Genomic DNA, 23,362 nt, shown 5'->3' with positions numbered 1-23,362 from the left:
AAATACAACAACAATACTATATATAGTTTAAAAAATGGTCTAAAAACAGCAAAATTACAACAATAATAAAAATGGTCTTAAAAGCACAATATTACGAAATATTATCACTTATCACAATGATTTCTGACGCATTTAATCGCCCAGCAAAATGTGTTATCATGACAGGCTTACCGCTAGATTTTCAATAGCATGGTAAGCGAATGAGCTAGCTTACTCACCAAATGTCAGTTAGCGACCTGGATAATTGGTTGGGCTATTGTGGCTGATTAGCACTACCATGTTCACAGGTAGCTAGCATAATACTAGTTAGCTTTGACAATAGTTTGGCAACTAAAAAGACTCAAACAGAATACCTACGACATCTGGCTTATAATTTTAAAACTGCTGTTTTTCATGTCATTTATCATATTGTATTTTTTGCAAAGCAGTCTATTTTTATGTGCCTTGTGATGGTACAAAGTTTTTGATAAAACAAAGTTATATTTAAATTTATTGTGTAGTGTTGTCTATCTGCTGATTGTGTTTTCATTAATGTTTCTTATTCAGGTCTCTCTTAGAAAAGAGACCTTAACTAAAGGTAGAAAAATAAATAAAATACAGAGGAGGAGAACAGAATATGAAACAGCCTTTATTTCATTAAAAATTAAATGAAAACAATGAAATAGGTGCGCTATTCCTGACCAGTGCATCAAAAGACATGCAGACCAGGCAAACGAAACAAACAACCCCATGGATCTCTTTGTAGTCTATAAAATGACATGTTTTCTCATGCGGGACGGGAGAAGACACAAAATCAAAGCATCTCTATTACTGTGCAGGCATAAATTCTCAGAGTTTTGCGGGTGCGGGTGGGAGTGGACATACACATTGCGGGAGCGGGTGGGAGTGTAACACACACGTTGCGGTTGCGGACAGTAATGGTCAGAAATTCAGCGGTAGCGGGCAGGAGCGGAATGAAGAAAACAGTCCCGCGCAGGGCTCTACACCAAACCTTCAATTCCAATTTTTACATGTTTTAGTTCTTCAGCACTTTTTGAAGATTTTGAAAAGTAAATTGAATGAAATTCTTAAATGTGTAAATATTTTTTTAAAGGAAATATGTATGTCCACATAAAAACAAAACAAAACAAAACAAAAAAGCATCTACAAGCATCTTAGTTGCCCACAAATTTAAACTTCCAAAGCAAATGTGGTGAATTGTATTTTAGGTTTGTCAGATCAATATATGACTTAGACTTTTTTCTATTTTTTCTAATTAGATATTATATATTTGTTGCACAGAAGAAAACTGAAAATTAAAAAATTGAAAATCAAAGAATTGTATTTGTTGGACTCCTTGAGAGGGAGTGCCAGACTCACCTTACGTCTGACTGGCTAAGCAGTTGGCAAATCAGGCAGCCCAACACACAAATACAAATACAAATACATTTAAGAAAATTGTATTCAATTTTCCAATTTCCTAATTGGCATTATTTTATATAGATTATTTGAACTGTTAAGTGTTACATGGACCAATTATGTGCCTCAGTTGCATTTTTCAAAATGAGGCAACATTTAGAGACAGCGTGAATGCAAAACAAAACAAACAAAAAAAAAGACACACAGGACTGTAAATTGAGGGAAAAAGGACCACTAGGATTAAAGATGTTTGAACTTAAGTGAACATTCCCAGATATCCTTAGTTGTATGACTCCATCAATAAACAGAGCAAAGAAAAAAGCAGAAAGGAGAGAGTTTGGAAGAAAATAAGAGCAACTCGATTTTCTGTCTGAGGTGTCTCACACAGAGCTGTTGCCTGTTCTCTTATTCCTTGTGGCCAAACAGCATATCCTGAAAAACTTTTTGTGTCTAAAACCAGCTTTCCTCTTATCTTGCAGTCAGCAAGAACACCAACACACTTTAAAAAGAGCGACAGTTCTCCATTCCTGTTTGGTGAGCCAACTGGTCATTTTTTCATCTCCACACTGCCATCATCATGTTCTGGTATTGCAAACTATTGTTCCACTTCTAACAGAATAACAATGGTTCTTTGCTGTTGTTTTATCACCCACAAAAATTACAATTTAAATCATGTTTTAGTATGTTGCCCATCTAATTTGCACCATCTCTACAGTTCCTGAAACGTAGTGGGAACACAAACACAACTGGAGGTTTCTTGGTAGTTCCTAACTTTTTAGTTCCTGGAGCTTAATTGCACAGTGAACAAAGGACTGCCAGACATCCTTAAGTGTAAATACACAAATTAAGTTTGTATCCTTACTCCAAATGTCTGGGTTTAATAGACTTAGTTTGTATTTTTCACAGTTATCTGGCTGGTCCCATTGACTGAATGACATCCTCTACGTAAATGGGAAGTGATTAGATCAGTGATTAGTCTAATGAATAGACACTTGGCACTGTCATTATTTACTAAAGTAAAGCTTGTGTGGGACTGTGATTTCCCAAAATCCACTTAGCACTCAGGCCTAAGGCACCATTTTGGGGCAATTGCTAATAGGATCACATGCAACACTGCTCAACTGTAACTGCCTACAAATGGAGGCACAGTGATGATCTAAAACTGCTTGTAACCCCGGGTTCAGGACCCAAAGTGGAATCATTTGATATGCAGACACTGAGAATCTACTGGTATCTGTTTGATAAATGTAAAAAAAAAAAAAGAGAGAGATACAGAAATAGAGAGAGAGAGAGAGAGAGAAATAGCAATGTCCAATGCCTCAGCAATGGGACAGAACAACTGAGTGGTGGAGGGGTTCTGTGTATGTTCTGTGTTGGCATCCTCCTGATGAGTGAAGCCTTTTAGCAAAAGAACAGTGAAGCATCAGCTTTTTGTTCTGCTGTCAGCTCCCAGGAGAATTGTAGGCCTTGACTTTGCTCAGTATGAGTGATGGGGCCTCACCTATGGTTTAGAGGGTTACTCAGGGGTAACGTGTACAACATGCTCTGCTCATGCTCAATAGGAGGCAAGTGAAGGGCACAGGCCCTGGTCTTATACACCACCGTTAATGGAAAAGGTCAACTGTCAGTACCTGCCAGGCTGAAGGAAATCAGAGTTACTGATTTTCTTGCTCATGTTACTTGAAAAAAAAAAAAGATATGACTGACGCAGTTTGTGTTTTTGTTTTTTTGTTTTTTTGGAGGCAGTGTATACTTGATAGCTCACTTATATTCAAGAGAATCTTTGTGCGCTCTTCAGTTGAGTCCATATCAGTTCTAGGACTAGGTCAAGTTACTCGAGATCTAAAGAGGGTTTGCATGAGAGTCTAGAAAACAAAAATGAAGGAATTCTTTTAAAGATAAAGACAAAAACAGATAGTAATCACCTTTAAATAAGGGATAATAATAATAATTACCTTTCTAATAATAATACCTAATAATTACCTTTCAATAAGGGAAGAAACACAGAGGTTTAGATGATCAACTTTTAATCAGTTTAGCCAAACGACTGATTCAAAATGACCATGCCATATACTAAATTAGTAATGGTCCATGCTGTGTTGGCTAGCACACAGCTATGCTTAAGGCTTACATAAAAAAAATCTAACTTATATTCTTTTTTATATTCTTTTTTAATTATATTCTTATCTTCCCTACAGTGGTTCAGTAAGGAACCAGTGTGAACAGACTTTGTTTTGTCTTCTAAGTAAGTTTCGTGAACTCCGGTTTTTGTTAGACTTTTCATGTTTCTTGCTTTAGCTAGCCACAGAAGATTTTTTCATGTATTCTTTAGTTAATGCTTGCCCCTTCGGCATTCTCTATCTGGAAAGACTTCTGTTCTAGTGAGTGGATACTAATTGGGCCTAGGGGTGTGCGATATGGACAAAAAATAATATCTCGATATTTTGGGGGATTTTGAAGAACGATAATTAGACGATATTCTTTTAAGTGTTTTTAACAGCCTGAGTTATAGCTCATTAATTGTTTCTCATGGATGATATTAATGGAAAAATGTTCTTAACATTTCTTGCTGCTTTTTTACCTGCTCTCTCTGTTTGACTCTGGTGACGGCCTTTTGTAGCGTCAATTCCGGGTCCATTTGCAACTGTTCAGATAGGCGTTTGTCCCGCAGACTCACCATAAGCCTGTCCCTCACCATCTCATCATGTGGAGCCCCGTAACCGCAGTGCTCCGCCAGGCAGTGCAGCGCCGTAATTAAACTGTCAGCCGTCTCGCTCGTTCCTTGATGCGCTGATTAAACTTTGCTCTCTCAAAGATCACATTCCTGCGATTCTCTTCTGCTTGCGTCGCCAATCCTGAAGCAATGCGGAATCTGTCGAAGCGTTTAATCCATTTAGGCCAGTCTTCAGCCTTGAAGGTGAACTTTTCCTGCGGGGAGACTTGAAACTGTGCCGTGTTGCCGCTTCGTTTCGCTAACTGTGGCTAGGCTAGGTAGCTCCGTAGACGGGTACTGCGAACTTTAGCCTGACAGGCTGGGACCTATCACTACAGTTGACCCATGTCTTCTGAAGCTGCTGGAGCATCTGTGGGCGGTGTTGCCATGTTGTCTCGCTAATGTTCGTTTAGCAGCAGGCTGACCTGCCGGGAAGGTGCCAGTGAGAGATCATGTGACCACCTAGGCGTACTGCGGCGTGCTGCTGCACGCAAGTTACGTAACTCTTGTTCAGTGAACGTGTGAGGGTTCAACCTTTCAACGTGTGTTTTCAGTTGTTTTTGTGAAGTCATTTGCATACTCGATAATGTAAATTTGCACATCGTTAAAACAACAATGACAATATTATCGTTAACGATATATATCGCCTACCCCTAATTGGGCCTCAATCACATAACATGGGAAACAGAGAACGGCAGCGTGGTGAGTTTACACCGAACCTGGCGTGCATTGTCGTCATGCAGAAAATTTGCATGCAGATTTTGCCATATTCCCACGCTGCATTTACCATCCCACTGATGAGAAATGGCTTTTAGTCAGTGGTTCTAAACCTTTCCAGTTGGGACCACCCGGAATGATCAGGTTCATTAGCCCCAATGAGCTGACTTAGTGGATGGCGTGTCACCTAGGCGAGACACATGTCAAGCTGCAGACCACTGTTCCAGACCAACAAACAACAGAACTGGTTGTTTTCCAGCGAGATATTGCAAAGTCACTATCCATCGGGGATAGTGCCACAAAAAGTGACTGTTCTTTCCTGAGACATCCTTGCATTTCCAGTGGGGATTATGCCACCATGAGCAGGTATTTTAAGCTTAAATAATGATCTTTTTCTAACCATAACCAAGTAGCTTGTGCCTAAAGCTGATCAGATGTCAGTCACAGCGTGGTTGACACATAAAGTTAAACATATCCACTGTAAACATGGATATAACATGGATATATATGATGCACAAATGTACCTGTGGTTTGCAAAAATGTACAATGCCAGCATCTTTAGGGCAATCCAATTGCCCATCAGAAAAATGTAAATAAACGATACTTTGTTTATTATGACATTTTTGCTCACTTATATTTAGTTTAGCACCTTGGTGTTGTCCAATGTGCTCCATGGACTGTGGATTTTTGATGCACCGCTGGAGAAACACGTTATCTGTGTTCATGCGCACACATACTTTGATTCTCATAAAAACACTCAATAAAATCTGTTTTAAGGCAAAGTAGTTTTTTGGTTGAGAACCACTATGCTAAGTGACAAGAAACTGCAGTACAGAAAAATCAAAGGTTGAGATCATTTACAAAAGGTGCCATACATAGTTTGTCCACCAGAGAGCACTGACAAGGTTGTTTTTTTAACTGCAAAGTACAAATGTAATATCCAAATTTTAAGGATCTTTATTCAAAAAATGCTTGTTTGCCCCAAGAATACACACAAATAATGCTAATATATCATTATTAGACTTTTAAACTCAATCTAATCTCTGTCGGTAATGACTTCCAATATTCATCCAATATTTATGGTTCTTACTTGTTGCTAATAAGGTGGAGTTCATTATGTTATACAGTTGCTTCGCTACATTATTCAAACAGATGCTGTGCCCTCCCAACCCTATGTAATTATGTATGTAAAATGCACAATGTTTTTCCTGAAACATCACCTGAATGATGTGCCGCAGGAAATGAAAAACGCCTCCTCGTAGCTCTCAACATAATTGCTACTTTGCTGCTTTGTTAAATGTGCAGTGAAAGAGCTGAAATGTTTGACATCAGAAAGGCAACTTTACATGTTGAATGACAGCCTAAATTGTGTCCAGAAAAAAATAAATAAATAAATAAGTAATGCTGGAGCAGCAGAGAGATGACAGGGGCTGTAGCATTTCATTTAAATGTGCTGCATAGCTGCTGAACAATGCTAAACGCCTCGTCTTGCTTTAATTGCCGTTTCATCGCGCTCTGAGGTCACGGCACTCAGCTCAAACTTGTTTTACACTTGCAAGGTGTTTCATTCCCTAATTGCTAAATATACGGGCACTGAGCCAGTTTCTCAGTCTCACCCTTTATTTTTTTTTTTTTTTTTTTGATTTTTTTTATATCACATCCCACCCAGCTATTTCTCACCTTTTAAAAGATATAGAACTGAAGTGTACTTAGGGCGACCAGACTGAGCAATATGTACAAATTGCCTGTAAATAGCCTGAAACCATTGATCTGTTGTGTGGGCGGCAGCGGCTACACTAGATGTACATTTCTCTTCATGCACTGTTGTGTCACTTGTGCGCAAAATTATTCAGCTCATCAGGCAGATATCCACACACTGATCTATTATGCAGTCACATTAATCAAGCCAGCATGTTATGATGTGGAAACATGTGTCTCCAGAGACACAACGTGCCGCTTTGTGGTTTATATACACATTCTACCCCGGGGACAAGGTGGTAAAGCAGCCCGTAAACATCAGCCCCCAAAGCAGCCGGGTTTAGGGCTCTGCAGGAAGGGAAGAGCCATGTGTTAAAACATCCAGCATCTAGTTTAATGTCTTCCAGGAGCAGCACAGATATTGTTGCAGCACATTTCGGTTTTCATCAGTATCTCCTCCAGCAGGAATTTGGATTGGATTTAGGCTATCTATAGCACCTTCGCAATCTCCCTGCAGCCCACACACACACACTTTCACTCACCCCCACTGTCACAAATACACACACGCATAAGCACACGTATGCAGAACGGTTTCATTACGGATGCATCATATGAAAAATACAATGCAATTACTGAAGCCTTGCTGCCAGTCCTGCTGGTCCATACATCATTGAAAGGAATGGGCACAGTGTGGATTTAGGTGTGTGGGTGAGTCTTGAAAATTATTCCAAGAAAAAGGCAGGCATGAGACACACTGGCCCAGCTTTTTTTTGATTCATTTAAAGGTCTCAGAACTCACTCTGTGTTGCCCAGGGGAGAGTTAGGCTGCTGAATAATGGATGCAAAAACAAGGAAGACGCTTTCTCCTCTTTAAATGTGAGATTTTGCACTCGAATTTTGAGTGACGCACTGGCGGATTTACGAGACACCAGGTAACACTGAAATGATTCATTCTGACTCTGTTCTTTTCTTCATTAAGGTTGTATAAACAATTATGACACCATTATTCTGATATGAATGTAAGCAGGTAGGACCAACTTATAGTTGTAATATCTGAGTCCTAAAATTGTGTTTAAAAATCAAGGAAAAAAACGCTCCTTATACCTTCAGGCTGATTGTTATTTAAGCAAACAACATGATTGCTGATCCTCATTTAAGACTTATCTGATGAGAAGAAAATTTAAGGCATTTTTCATGAAGAAACTCATTTAAAGTTTTGTTGTTTCTTAGCCTTTGTTATGCACTGCACCACCCTTTTATTTCTTCAAGCCAGGGCTATTTTTATATGTGAGAAGCTGTTGAGGCAGAAGTCTACCATCAGCGCCTCTAAGGGGACAGTTAACATGTCATATTTAGCATCTTTCTTTGAATCTGTTCTTTGATCAAGACATTGAAAAGCTGAGAAATTATGCATGACAGGATTTAAATTACCGTATTCATGTCTTCAGAATGATTAAAAACATGAACTTAAGACACTTGAACAATAAAAGTTTGTGTATAATTACCCCACGGTGGCTCCCCTTGAAAATATATGCACACGAGTATTGGTGACATCTGTGGAGTGTGATGTACTTGCAGAAATAAAGACTTTTAAAGGACTTGTTAAAACAACAAGATGTATTATATTATTCTGTTTCACAGGCTCCCATTTTCTTCATAGTGAATTTGGAGTCAGGGAAGATCAAAATGTATTCACTGGCGGAGAGAGCGATAAAGAGCTTGTTAAACAACAAAATGCTCTGCAATTCTGTTTTATCAGCACGCTGTTCTCATCATGTGGCCTTTGAATGTGGTGTGTGGCTTGAATAAAACATTATGTACAGTAGCTGCACATGGCCCTAATTCCAGTAGTATTCCATATAATATTCTACAACTTTTTTTTTTCTTTTTTTTGGTGTGTCTCATGTTTGCTGTTTTCATATCTCAGGAACATGTTCTGTAATCACAATTAGGTCAAATTGATTCTCCACATACTTTAGGATGAGACTTGAGTGTTTACCAAGCATGCATCATGTGTCATCTCTCAGCCAAGGGTTGTCGGTCAAGCAATCACAGCCGAGCCACTGCTTTCAAAACCCCAGCTGAATTTTACATCACTTGTTTAGATATTCAGCTGACAGCATCTGCATGCAACACTGTAACAAGTGCAAAGATATAAATTGTGAGCAAAATAATCATAGAGTCCTGTAAAGATTAAATGCTAAAGTACAACAGTATTATGCTAAGCTGGATTTACTTTTCACTCTGCACTTCTTTTTGTTTTTTTTAGTTTTTAGGTCACGAAGAAAAATGTATATGATGTAGCATCAATCAAAAGTTATTGACATGCTGCTTTTCCTCAACATGCCTCAAGTATAATCCATCAGTCATCTCAGACATGCCATCAAGCTTACAGAACATCTACCCCTCCCTCAGAGCCATCACTCATCCATCTATAGTGTTATGCTACTTTACCAGGCACAACAAACTATATGCAGAGTGAGAAAGTAGGGATGCGTATGTATATTTTCAGATCCCTGATTGTCATTGTGTATGGAGTCAAATAAAGGTCAATTACATTAAACATAAAAACTATCAGCTGCGATGTTACAGAAAAGATGAAAAATAAAGCCTCTGTGAACATCTGATGACAGATCCATAGCAGAAAACCGTGTGTGAAACGCCCTGCACTGGAACCTCAGTGTCCCACACGCTGTGTGACACTGCTTCACACACACACACAGAGACACAGACACAGACACACACACACACTGAAAGTGGAAATAGACACCTTTTTTGCTTTCAATTATTAATTATGCAGTACATTTTAATTGCACAATGGAATGGCTATAGAATAATGACACCATCTGTGTATAGATTGATTCCCTATCAGTCTCATTTTCACTATGTAATTCTGTCTGTCACTGGGTACGATGCCCTGGGAAAATGAAGGCTTGATTTACGGCACAAAGGCAGTGCATCAACCACTGCACTCCTAAAACAGGGAGAGGATAGCACCTCTGTTTTCTCTGGTAGCAATCAGCAGCTAGCACCAGTTACTAAAGAGTATCCATGTAAGTTTTTTGCAGTTACTCTCCCCAGTAGCTATTGAATAGGTAAAGCTCTGGCGGATGCATCAGGCCCCCTCGCCTCTTGTTCTTGGAGTGGAAGCCCTGAAGGAAAATCTAAGTTGCAAAGAAGTGTTAGGATAAAAGAAAGACGATTAAGGTTTGGCTTAAATCTTGTTACTAATAACGTAAATCATGTCTTCATGTGTAATGAATTATAAAGTAAATTATTGTTGCATTAGCCTCATATTTATCCACTACAAAGTCATGTTGTGGAAGGGTTCAAATAATAGCAATTGTGCTGTTTCAGTTGTACTAGTGGGTGCAGTTTGTCGGGGCATGTCATGTGGGCTACAAAGGAAATGTGGCTAACAGAATAACAGAATTGTGATTGGCCCCTGTGCAAATATTTTTTTCCTTGGGCCCTCGCTGTACCCCAAACACAAGCGCACAGTCATGTGCACACACATGCACAGTAACACACAACCAGGGGTTAAAATGGGCCAAGCAGCATTGAGTCTAGCCTGTGTAACGGCAGCAACAGAATGTTTGGGAAGTTGAGAATCGCAGGTACTATTCCCAGTGGCAGAAATGGCAGATGGTAGAACAACTTAAGTAACTGTGAAATCTGTGGCAGTTGCTCACCTCCAAGGAAAATACCACCAGCAGCGTGAACACAACACCACTTGGAAATGCCAGGGGGAAAGTTGAAGAGTATTCTGTACAACGGGAGTTATGTTTCATGGCTCTGGCCATTTTTACTACCTGTGACTTAGGTTCTCTTTTAAGATACAGGTACAAATTGTGGGCCTACTTTTACAGTTGAGGTGGTGTTCATCTGCGGTCTCACCACATTATCACATCTGAGGTCTGAGAAGATGCATGAAGAACAGTGAAAAGTGACCACAATGCAGTCTGCTACCTCTAATTTAACAAAAACGATTTATTCCAATATTTGTTCCAAGCCAACATAAACTTTATAATGTAAGAAACAAGAAGTGTAACTGGTGTACATGGTGGCTCAAGATAAAGTAGATCAAATAATAAATGAACACAGTAAAATTGATAACAAAGCATTAGTCTTTTTAAAGTAAATACTAAATATGTTACCAACTGAATTTGAACATATTCTGAATATGAATAGTGCACATATTCATGTTTTTGAAGTTGGAAGAACTAAGTGCATTTATATTAGATCGCATATGTGTCACAACTGATTAATTAAGGAAACCAAATCAAGGAGAGGAGTGGCTCAAACTGATTTAACATCACATTCATCATGTTTTTCAGCCTAGTCAGCCGTCCCCTGACCAAAATGTGACTTCACAGTCACATTACAGCAGTTTGTATGAGCAGATAGAGCTCAGTAGAAACTGCTGCCAGAGGAGCCATGTCAGATGTGCAAAGGTAGAGAAGTACAGAACACAAACTAAAGGCAGCAGAGCTGAGGCTATTTTACAATATAATATTACTGATAAAAAGTTTGGAATCGCATTACTGTAACACAAAGGTGTGATAGGGTTCAAAATATTTTGTAAGCCATATTTCTTTTGGCCTTCTGTAGTCCTCTCAGTGGTTAGATTGAAAAGGTTTAAACTGTGATTTGCAGTCCATAGTATATTCAGCTAATATTCCAATGGTGCAAAGAAGAAGAATTGCTTTGCTATGGCAAAGTGGTAACTGTTAATTCCAGCTTGTTACTGGCATTATTGTGCACTTGACATTTCCTTTTGAAATCTGCCCACATTTTGATGCCAAGCTTCCACTTTCTTTTAGCAATGACTGGTGATTTCTTCTGTTCTTACTGAACTGCTGCACAGAGGGATCTTTGTCTCTTTCTGCCCATTCAGTCTGGTTGAACCATTGTACAGTGTTTTGTTCTCTATGTACAATATAAACCCTACATACATAATAATATACATTTATAAAGAGGACTTTGTGCAACCTATAAGCATGAAAAACAATTCAAAAAGAGACTAGACCTCTCAGCCATCTGACTGTAACCAGTCAAGCTTTTGTGGCAGGCGATTCCAAACTTTTAAATGGAAGTGTATTTTAGTTCTGAAAGTAAAATTCATACTTATAATTTATTTAACTGTGATAATCCACCAGATTTTTTCTATCCAAATAATAAAGGCTTTTATGAGTTGAACTTTAATTAAACTATAATTCTGATTTAATCTTTAATTCTGCCTTACTCTGGTTGAGCTGTTTTGACATAATTACCCAGTTACATCCATCAGACAAGCTGTTTCATTTCTTCTGTGATTGGTTCTTTATTATTGATAGGTATTCAGTTTGAAGTCTGTCTATTCTTGTTATTCCTGTCATTAAAACTGTTGCTGGGACCTCATTGTTGTTGTTGTGTTTTTGCTGTAAAATGTGCTGGACTGTTAGGCCTCGAGTAAATACTTTGATAGTTTGGATTCAATTGTTACCTAATCAATTCAGGCAAAAACAATTACACTACTATTACACACTAGCTGAAGGAGCTCTGACAGGTAAATCACATTTTGGCAAATTACTTTTTAACCTTTGCAAAATCTCAGTCCGAAAATATTTTTCCACTCCAGTAGCTCGAGACAAAAGCAATGCACATACTGCTTTTCATTTCCATTATAGTTTATCTGCAACAATTAATTAATCTATTACCTTTTTTTCTAAATTGCTCAGAAAACCCATCCAGTTTAAACTAGATGCTGTGTACAGACTCCCTGCTGTTACCTCGAGTACAAATGAAGTTGACAGTGGAGACATGCAAACTAATTGATCAGCTCCGCAGACAGCTCCCCTGGGGAAAGTCAGGTCGAGTACTCCAGACAATCTATTTTCCATTTCAGGCCCTGCAGTGTGATGAGCCACAGGCACGGTCACACCTGTAAACAATTAAAGAGGCTCCTTTATGCAGCCGCTGACTGGCTGCGGCTGTGTTTTGGGCACTGGAACAAGATTCACTGGTGAGGAGCCACAGTGAGTGATAAACACTGCAACTTCTGGAGGGGTTTTGCAGGACAGGCAAACTCCCCCTCTGTCTCTTACCACATCAAGTGTACAAGCAACTAGTGAATACACAATGAAACCGTGCTCCATGTTGCCATCATGAAGCCAGCTTTGCAAAGGCAACTGCTTTCTTAAATTGTCCCCTCAGTTTCACATGCAGCAAGACAGAGCTTCCCGTTTTTCACTGAATTCTAAAATTCAAAACTGTATGGCCTTGATGGATGAAAAATATTAGGATGTAGACAAAGAGTTATTTTTTTATAATTAAAGCCAACACATTTGATGAATTGAAGATGTGCAATTTCACTTTTTTTGCCAATAACTGTCACACCAAAAGACTGCTGCTACATTTTTCCTCTGTATCTGTTGTTCACTACAAATTAGTTGATTTTATATCAGTAATGGCCTCATCAATTTTCTTCTCAAAGATTTCTCTGCCTTTTATGTTAGAAATATCCCCAATTTCCATGAAAACAGTATCCATGGACATCAGGTATTATGGCTGATACGCTATACTTCACAATATAAATGAACATGGCAGCAAAGACATGCAAAGAGAAAGGGGGTGTGGTTACTGGATGCTTGACATTCAACTGCTTGATGCAATCAAATTGTGCGTGCATGTCTAGTTTGGTTCTGGTAATATGTCAGACAAAATATGTGTCCCGCAAACCAAGCATTTACCCCTTATTACTCAGCCAAAGTCTTAAAAGCACGAACCCTCTAAACTGGTTCTAATGGCCAAGTTTTGCTGTCGTCTGTTTTGTCAAATGTTGACTGTCCATAGATTTCATCAGGGTGGAAATGTGGAAGAAGGCATTGCTGTGTACCAAAATGTCTACCACTACTAATTCACTGTTTTACAGAACAAACTTTTTGCAACATAATCCTTTGGTCGATTAATTATGGGTCAAACCCTTGAGTCATTAATAATAAAAAGAAGTTACTGTATGTTCTCAATGTAAAAATATCCACCTGCAACCTGCACATTGATGCTTCTGACTTTATTCTCTCATATTTTCTTTCCTTCACTTTTTAATCTTTTTAATCTGATCCCATGAGGCACTTTGCTGCAAATAATATTGTGCATTCTTACAGATTTAGACCAACAAATGTTTTTGTTCTTTAAGAAGTTGTCAACTGAGTGTCTGTGGTGACATTCCCAAGAAAAATCACAAACGCGTTTTCCGTCACCCAGCAGTGGTGAGTCCACCATAGAGGGTAGGCTGTGTGTGAAGTGATGTACTGTTTTTTACAGTCTCTGCTAGGGTTGCTAATAAAAAAACAGTGCAGGCCAGACCTGTATCCTCCACATTACATTTATATACAACTTCTTTAAAACAATGCAAATGCAAAATGCGATGCCCTGTAATTCCAGGCAGAAATGTGGTGTTTAATTAACTCAAAGTAACATTGTCTCTGGAAATAATCCCGACAATGTTGTCACCACAATGTAATGTAATTATAATCGGGAATATATAATTTTTTTTTTTTTTTTTTTTTTTCCTTTTTCATGGGATTGGGACGGGATGGGATTATTTTTGTGGGAGTGGGATGGGACGGGACTGAAAATCCACTCCCATGTCACCCTCTACAGCACATCACCCTCCTATAGGTCAAGGACTTCTGTATCTTACTCCTCTTCTCCTTAATGGCCATTGCTGTTTGTCTGAAGGCCAATCTAAGTCAGAATTACACAGGTTGTTATTTGGGCTGATGATGGTGCCATTACCATAGTGTTTACTTTTAGTCACATTTCCTTCACACTTTTTCACAGTTTAGAATGAAGCCCGTCATTATGTAAAAGCAGCTAAACCACCAAGGTAATAATAGTATCTATGGATCCGAGTAAAAACCTACTGTATGATTACTGGTTAAGCTGCAAGCATGAAAAAAAAGAAAGCCAGCATTAAAAATGACTGTAATCTAACTGTATCCTCCATTGACGTGGTGATGGAGGCTGGTCAAGCGAGAGAGCAAACACCTTGTGCCTTTCAACTAATAATTAATAAGGTTTCCAAGGTGACAATCTGAGCAGGTAGAGCGCAGAACTGATACTTGTTTATGTTGTTTTCTCGGCTCACCTGTCTCCGGGTCACACTGGTGCTCGCAGGGATCCAGGAGGCGTCGTCCACACAGCTCGCTAACCCAGGGCCCGCTGGCATTCTGCTGGTAGTACAACAAGATCTGGGCTGGGTTCAGCCAGTCTGAGGCATCCAACTGGCTCCCCTGCAGCAAAATAAACCTTGAACCTGAGAAGGATGGATGAGGGAAGAAATGAGAGATGGATAGGGGGTTGAAGAGACAGAGAATTGGGAAAGGGGATAAAGGGACGTGGAAGGTGGATGAATATATGGTGGGAGGGTGGAAAAGAAGGAAAGTATGAGAGGGAAGGAAAAGACAGTGAGTACAAAACAGCTCACATCAAAAAACAAATAACTGCCTTTTTGGGCAAGTGTCACTTTAACAATTATTAAAAATATTAAAATAATAAGAAGGACAAGGACACAAGATATTTTGGACCTTGCAACTCAAATACCTGCAGCTGATTTAAAGACAGCGAGCAGATTATTTTATTACTCTAAGCTGAAATGGGGCAAGAGATGCTTTAGAGGTGAGGAAAACTTAAATCCTAGAGTTAGAAAACCTTCAAAATAAAACAGTTTGATAAAAGCAGAAAATAAATATTTGATCACAGGAATATCAGTTGAGGATTTATTTGGCTTCAAGATGAACCCATTCCTACAAACACTGCATTAAAAACCTCAAACAACCTTCTCAGCTACCACTGTGGTATCTGAAAACCAATTATTAGCATGTATTATCATTAAAGCAAGGGCTGAGATCCAACCAAGACAACAAACCTTGACAGCTAAAACTAAAAGATAAAAATATTCAAACTGCGAGAAACATTTTAATGAAACAATACCTGTAATAACAAGACTAACACTTCTGCTGGTAATTATCAGTAACCACAGGCAGCCACTTTGTTGCCCTGCAGCCAAACACGTGCCAGTGAAGAAAAAAGAGGTTTGAATTTTGTGTATGCATTTCCCATGGCGTTTGAATAAATATTTGCAAGGATTATAATGGTGAAGGTTCACACAATGTCAAACATAAATAAATCATGTTAGTGTAGTTTGGACTGCTTACTGTATGTACTAAAGGAAGGCCTTTGTTTGGCTGCGGGTTTACTGATAAACCTCGTCTTCTTTGTCCTTCCCGTTGGTGCAGTGGGAAATTGTATTATGGACTTCTCTCCTTTTCATGTATTTCTTGCTGAGCCAATGACTTTACATACAGGGTGTGTTTAATTTGATTATGTTTAGGGTGATGGCACACACAGATTAAATTGGCTACACGCCCTGGTGACTGTGACTGGATATTAACTTGGTTAAAGTTGAGGGTCTGTAAAAAAAATTTACTCCTCAAACTCAAACTGTTCAGACTACTCTGCAGTTTCACTTTATAAAAACACGTCAACAATGTCACTGAATATTTTTGTATGATTATTAGCAGCAGAATCAACAGCTACGAATAAATTAACAGTTCCAAAGCTGTTTCCCCCTGAATTCCCAAGCTACATGCACAAAAAAGCACACCTCCATCTTGATCCTCTCATGCATTATTAGTGGGACTTGTGCCATAAATAAAGGGACTTGATGGTATTATTGTTGCATTCCAGTGTCAGGTCACCACATCTGCTGCATCTGTGAACAGCCTTTAATGGCCCTTTGAATTTAAATTCTTATGCTTTGACAAAAAATAAATAAAAATAAAATAATAATAAACATTTTGTTTCATATTGTTTACTAGCCATATTTGTATCAGCCACCATGAGGGGTGAATAGAAACGCATGACCATAAAGAGTTGGAATCTTGACAATATTGATGAGCTATAGTGTACTGTTGCTTGTTTCCAGTGTAGATTTTAAAATCCAGGCATTTGTCCAGCAAAGATAAATTGAAAGGGACAGTTCACACCAAAAATTAAAACAACATATTTTCCTCTTATCAGTAGTGCTATTTATCAGTCTAGACTGTAGCAGAGTGTTGGAGATATCCACCACAGAGACATCTGCTTTCTCTTGAATACAATGGAACTAGATGGCATGCCCTTTTGGCGTTACCGACTCACAAGACACCTTTCAGTGTCTGTATGTGACACACAGCTGGCTCCTGTAATAACACTGTTGAGTTGAGTTGAGTTGAGTTGTGGTTACAACAAAACTACTAGGTTAGGTTCACATCAATGACATAATTACATCAAATACCTACGTAAGTTATGCAACAGTACTTCGAACAATGACTATTGGTACGCAAAATGAACTGTGATCACCTGGATAAAAATCTGCTTTTGTTTTATCCATCCATCATGCCTCCCTCCAACCTTACGCAGATTTTCTCGCATATAAACTACGTCAGTTGCTCTTAGCACCAAATATTGTGCATCTCAACGCAAAAATAATTCTTATACTGCCTCTGTGCCACAATGCCTACAGTTCCCGACAAAGCATCAGTATCTGACGACCTGGAAATGAGAACGGGCTGGGTGCTCAAAGCGCCAAAAAATAAATTTGAAAAACTTAACAGCAATGTCTCTTTCCAGAAATCATGACGAGATAGTCCACAGAGCTTGTTGTTAGCAGTTTCATGTTGGAACTATTTTCTTTTACTGAACTACACTCGCCAACCGTATCAACGCGCAGAACGAAGTGTGCATCTGCTGCTAGCTCACCTAGGACCACTTAGCTAGCTAATGTTACAGCTCAGCCGAGGAGGAAGCATTAATGTTAACATCTAGCACTGTCACGAGCACGAGCCTCTCGTGCGTGAGTAGATGCTCACTTCCTTCTGCACAGTGATACAGCTGGCTGTTGTAGTTTGGTGAAAAGAAAATATTTCCTACATGATACTGCTCAAAACGAGGTCTCTGAACTATCTTGGGTAACCAGGTCACCATATCTGGAAAGAGACATTGCTGTTGAGCTTTTTAAATTTTTTTTTTTTTTTTTTTTTTTTTTTGGTGCTTTGAGCACCACAAGCAGAGTGCCATCTAGTTCTAATTATTTTGGAAAGAAGGCAGACATCTCCGATATCTGATATCTCCAGCACTTAGCCACTCACATCAAAATAATCTAGATTGATAAACAGCACTACAGGTAAGAGGGCAAATATGTGTTTTTTAGGTTTTGGAGTTAACGGTCCCTTTAACTGAGGAAAATGAGACAAGAACTGCATATACATTTATCTGATATTAGTACTACTTCAAAAGTTGATATCAAATTGTTACGCTGAATACACTTGAAAACTTGAAGATATCTCCTAAAGTCACTTTGCATTTCCGAGGAAAGTTTAAAGCCTTGAAAAATATGCAATACTTTGAAATCCAACCAGCCAACCCCACCCCCACCCCCACGCCCCCAAAACACAGCTTGTGGACACCGAATACAGCAGGTGTCACTGTAATACCTGACACCGACAGTTATCCACTGTGTGATCTCTGTAAATTAGCAGCAACTTTCATTGACCAAAGCCCTGTCCATTTGCAAACATGGGATGCACTGGGCATTTGCTAACCCAAGCATATTTAATGACTTCTTGGCAGGCTCTGTGTGCCCTAGTTAGTGCCATCCCCTTTGATGATCCCTTTAAAACTAGAGCACACACTGCAAATGGCCGGCACATCTTGTTTGTCTAATTGTGGAGGGTCGTAAAATTGCTCGTAAAAACTTTCAGACCTGAGACACCAATCAGCAATGTTTCTGTTTTTATGGCACATTTTATGTCCTATTTGATGTCTCTGGCAATCGGGGATATGCAGTATTTTTGTTTTCACATCATGAAATGGATTCTAATATTAAACATAAGTTATTTGTGGCTGTATGAAAAAAAAATAATGTACTAACTGACTTCTGACGAAAAAAAAAGTTAATAGAATATGAAACTAGAGCCAGTTTAATTCAGATATTCATCATCACCTCAAGTGTGAATCTCTCTGGAGGACTTCCAGAGCTAGAACAGGTGGAGTGGGCACCAGGCTTAATAGCCGATTGAAGCACCACTGTACAGCACTTCAGTCAGAGTCTGAATAGGGCTGTTGTGCAGAAATTGAGCAATATTACATGAGATATTTATGAGTAGAAAATGTTTCATAACTGAAACACTAAAACAATGCAAAACAGAAACAACAAAAAGAAAAGAAAAGCATTCAAGCAGTAAGTTTTTGACTTAAACCTTTGAAGTAAGTGTTCATTTGTTAGTCTTTGTGCATTTTATCTTTGACACGTGACAGCAGAGATGGACAGGAAACGTGAAGAGAGTGCACCATCACATTACAGTCGTAGGTGGCCATTTCATGAAACCTTGACATTTCAGTGACTCATAAAGGTTGTTACAGGGACAATGTTGAAAATAAAAATTCACCAGATTGTAGGCACTTTTCTGGTGGAAAAAAACAATGACAGGCAGGTGCAAAGTAACAGAAAAATATGAAAACATGATTCACTCTGAGCAAGCGAGGTCTCTTCCATTATGGTCAAAACAAACTGTTTTTTTTGTTTGTTTGTTTGTTTGTTTTTAAAAGATAGAGCAGGATGTATTATTGGAGTGTAGCTCATCAGCAGTTGTCTTGCTGTAATAATTTATTGAAAGAGACCTTTCTTGGTCATTATTCCTAATGTTTTTCAGCCACGCAAGCAGAATGGCACCATGGCAATGACAGTAGTCTCTGTTTTGGTGCAGACTGAAATCTCTCCACTAACTAATGGATGGACTGTCATGAGCTTTTGTATACAGACATTCGTGGTTCCCATAGGATGAATCCTCATGAATGCGGTGATCCTGTGACTTTGCATCTAGTACTATAGCTACCACCACCACAGAGTTGTTCACATTTGTGGTTTTAAAAGCCCAGACGCACCACACCAACATCAAAGAAGTGGTGGCAACAAAGGCGGACTGTTGCTTTGCCTCATGTCTCAGCCAAAAGTTGCATGTGAGCACACAGCAAAGACCACAGCTGACAGCCAACTAGTCTTAGTCTTGAGACAAAAAGTTAATTAGATTTAGTCACATTGTAGTCATTTCAATCCTTCATAGTTTTACTCTAGTTTCAGTCGTCAGAAATTCAAAACATTTTAGTCGGCAAAATTATTGACATTTTAATCAACTTTTAGTCCTTATGTTTTCTGTATGTTTTTTTTATATTTAAATTAATCCAATTAGGCTAATTAATGTATTAGAAATTGGAATCAAGGTGACAGGTTGTATAAAAATTTAATTTATTAAATTAAATTAATTTATAAAAACAACACACCCATCTTCTTCAGCTGCTTTATGTTCAGTGCAAGTTAGCCTGTTAGCATGCTAACAGGTTAAACTATCTTTTGATATTGGTAAACATGCCACACCTGCTAAATATCAGCACTGTTACTAGTACTAGCACTGGAAGTGTCGTAGCCTGCTGATGTTAGCATGTAGCTCAAAGCAACACTTTGCCTGAGTACAGCCTCACTGAGCCGCTAACATGGCTGTAGATTCTGAGCCTGCTTGTCACTGAAGGTTGAGTCACTAAGGTTTTTCACTAAGAGTTTGAATTTTCAACAAAATAGATATTTCAAGATGGAGTGAAATATTCAGGTTCTGGCTGATGGCCATCCAGGACGATAGTATGATGGTCCTTGACCAGAGCTAGGCATGACATACAACAAAGGTCCCTAGATACGCCTTAGTTATGCCCCTTTAACCACTGAGCCACTGGGACGAGCCAAATGATAGTCTGAGATGCATTTTTGACACATCCCAGACAAGACACAGATGGAAGTACAACACCTGTTTCTACAAAAATACAATTTAGAATGACAAACCCTGGCCAAATTTCCTTTTAAGACTCCTGGTTAGTCATCAAGAAAAGTTTGTCCTATCCTTTGTTATGCATCTTGAACAGCAGTAGATATTGTTATCCTGTGTAAAGAGACAAACATCTCAATATGATTACTTTCCCTGATGTGAAAGGCAAGGAAAAAGGTGTGACTCTGTGTTTCTGTGGTTTCCCTCACAGTATTTGAAGGCAGACACATGCCCAGCTGTTGGCATTAATAGCTTCTTTCCCCAGTGGTAGAAACCAGATTTTCATCTGATTCACCATGACATCAAATCAAGTCTGATGAGATTGTGGAGACATTTATGGAAACATTCTAAATCGATCCCAGTTTTGTAATTCAACAGGCGAATTCCCCATCTTTCATCTCTCCTTTCAAAGTTCCCTCCCTGGACGCCTCCCTGGAATTTTAATATCTTCCTGGCAGGGCAGCGTCTACCACCGGAAAGCAGCAGCGCTCCGAATCAAATCAGACCTCCAGATGATAGATGAGTGAGCCTAGTCACAGTCTATAATATATCTGGACTGCCAGCTCACTTCTGTGACAGCTGAAAAATGCCAGAGAGCAAGCAGGAGCCAGTGCTTGGACCCCACGGTGCTTTTTTTTCTTCTGCAGGTGCTACATTGAAATTCATTAGCGAGGTGGTTCAACATATCAGAAAGTACAAGGGGAAGAGTGATGGAGGGTTTGCTGCGGGTGGTCACTGCGACCTGGCCTCAATGTGCTCTGATGCTTTGAGGGCACATCTGTTGTGTGGTCTCACATGGGAAACCCAGGGAGGGGGTGGTCGACCTGGCATTTACCTTTGTCTTTGAGAGTGCAAAGCAAATCGGCAGCTCGACCGCAAAACGCAGGCACTCCGTTTGAGAGAAATAGCAGGCTGAACTCTCAGGAGGGCGGCGGAAAAATGCCAGCTCAGCCCCCTGGGGCTTTGAGCGCCCACAGAGGCTCCATCCACAATCTGAGTGTAAAGCCTTACCGTCAGCAATGAGGTGCTCCGGCACATGTAGGATTACCCGGACTGAGAGGCTGCAGGACATATGAGAGGAGTAAACCAGGCCGATCACGCAGCTGATGACACTGATCAGAGTCAGGGTGGTCTTATTGATGGGGCTCCGCGGGGAACCTGCTGCTGGAAACAAATGCACAGGGAGGGAGCGGGGAGTGGTGGGAACAACAAACGATAGAGACATATGAAGCAGTGACCGTTTTTCATTCCCCCACAACCCCTGCATATCATAGACATACATGCACACAGCCACACACACACTGCTTACATGGGGAGTCATTTTACAAACAAGCCAAAAAATGGGCTTAGCGCCCATGAAAAGGACCTTTGGATCAAAAACCTGAAGCCCTTTGGGAGGTTTAGATTTGGCATAGCTCGGTGGCACAGAAATAAGGTTTACCTTTGAAGGGTATTAACATCCACACAGGGATGTGGGGGGAAAAGGAGACATGGGCCTAAATGAAAGTGGTTCAGAGGTTGTTTTGCAACCTTCCCTCTTTCCTCCGCTCTCCCTCTCTGCCAGGGCGAGAATGCTTCCCTTATCTCTTTCACTCCAGAGTGCAACACAGAAAGTGTTAAACGTGACCCACAGGGGCATGCATACATACATGCACACACAAAAAACCCACAGTGACCTTGATTTTTGCACAAGCAGAATAACTCTAGATTATATTGTCACTTTTAAATTAGTCAGGCAGAACTTTCTCATTCAAAAGCTGCCCAAGGCGATCCTTTAAACAAAAGCCCAAGTAGAAAGCTGACCTATCGTATTATGTATAAAGCTAGTTCAGAACTTACCCAGAAATCCTGGATGTGGGGCATAATTTCACCTTTCAATTTCAATTTCACCACTCATCATTCCTCCGACTTGAAGAAATACTCCCGTCATGCCTCATGAATCATTCCTTTCCTCTGGATGTAAACAACATAGTTAGGGCAGCATTGCAGCCACTTTATTCTATTCTTAAGCTTCGCTCTAATTAAAGGTGTTGGCTACACTTCTGGAGGCATCGCCATGTTTGTGACACCTGTGCACATGACGGGGGAATAATTGGCTTAGAGGCGCTGTGAAGGCTTGTAACGCCTTCTGACAGCAGCTATTATTTTGAGGGCATTGTCTCTTTATTTTTTATTTATTTATTCTTTCCTATGTCTCTCTTCCACACCCCATTACTGTACATCAAAGCTGCAAGGACATGGCATGCTGAAAGATAAAGCGTGCTGCACCACTTCACTTTGACAGCATTTGCACAGGATCCTCCTCAGAAATAATATTTGGGTGTAATATTATTTCAAAATATGGTGTTTTTCGTGTCGTCAAATGCAATCCATAGCAAAATATTCTGCACTGGAAACCTCTGATCTCATCGTCTTGTTTGATTTCAGTCAACAAGATTGTATGCGGATGCATTGAGATCAGTGTGACATGCTCACAACCACTGTTAAACACACATTTATGTGCATACTGTGTACACAAATTCCATGTATTTCCTTTAGGAGTCACGAGCACACACACTACTGGAGCCATCCATCTGCTATATGCACTGTAAAGGTTACTTGTCATGCGTCGTGACGATGGTAAGACCATCAGACGGCGGGATAAACTGTCTGTAGGTGTATGAGTCCTCCTTACCCCCTGAGCCCCACGCGCTGTTGGCGTTACCATTTCTCATACCTCGACTCCGCCGACGACTGCGGTTTGGATCGGTGTAAAAGGCCAGCTGAGGCTCGCTGTCTGCCTCCGTTCCAGAGTCACCGTCTGGGTTCAAGAAAGTTGAACCCGCTGTTGGATTCACACATGAAAAAAAATAAAAAAAAAAACATCTACAATGAGGAGGACAAGAGTTCTTGACCAATGGTGGGGAATTTTGTCCTCAAGTTGGCCTCATAGAGATGG

General features: G+C 39.7%; 1 protein-coding gene across 3 annotated transcripts in view; it reads right to left on the bottom strand.

The window, feature by feature from the left end:
* The window catches only part of astn1 (astrotactin 1), a 568,467-nt gene that overhangs the window by 392,524 nt on the left and 152,581 nt on the right, over window positions 1–23,362 (bottom strand). The window contains exons 6-8 of one of the 3 annotated variants that reach the window (XM_049597470.1): window positions 23,099–23,248; window positions 21,436–21,588; window positions 14,658–14,825 (exon numbers count right to left, since the gene is read on the bottom strand). In XM_049597470.1, the coding sequence (XP_049453427.1) occupies window positions 14,658–14,825; window positions 21,436–21,588; window positions 23,099–23,248 (471 nt within the window). The remainder of the gene's footprint in view (window positions 1–14,657; window positions 14,826–21,435; window positions 21,589–23,098; window positions 23,249–23,362) is intronic. The other 2 variants (XM_049597472.1, XM_049597473.1) reach the window with 2 other exon arrangements.

The sequence above is a fragment of the Epinephelus fuscoguttatus genome, linkage group LG15 (assembly GCF_011397635.1).
Source record: "Epinephelus fuscoguttatus linkage group LG15, E.fuscoguttatus.final_Chr_v1".
NCBI classification, from domain to species: Eukaryota; Metazoa; Chordata; class Actinopteri; order Perciformes; family Serranidae; genus Epinephelus; species Epinephelus fuscoguttatus.
Note: the sequence above shows the minus strand (reverse complement) of the source record. Positions and strands in the feature narration are given on the sequence as shown.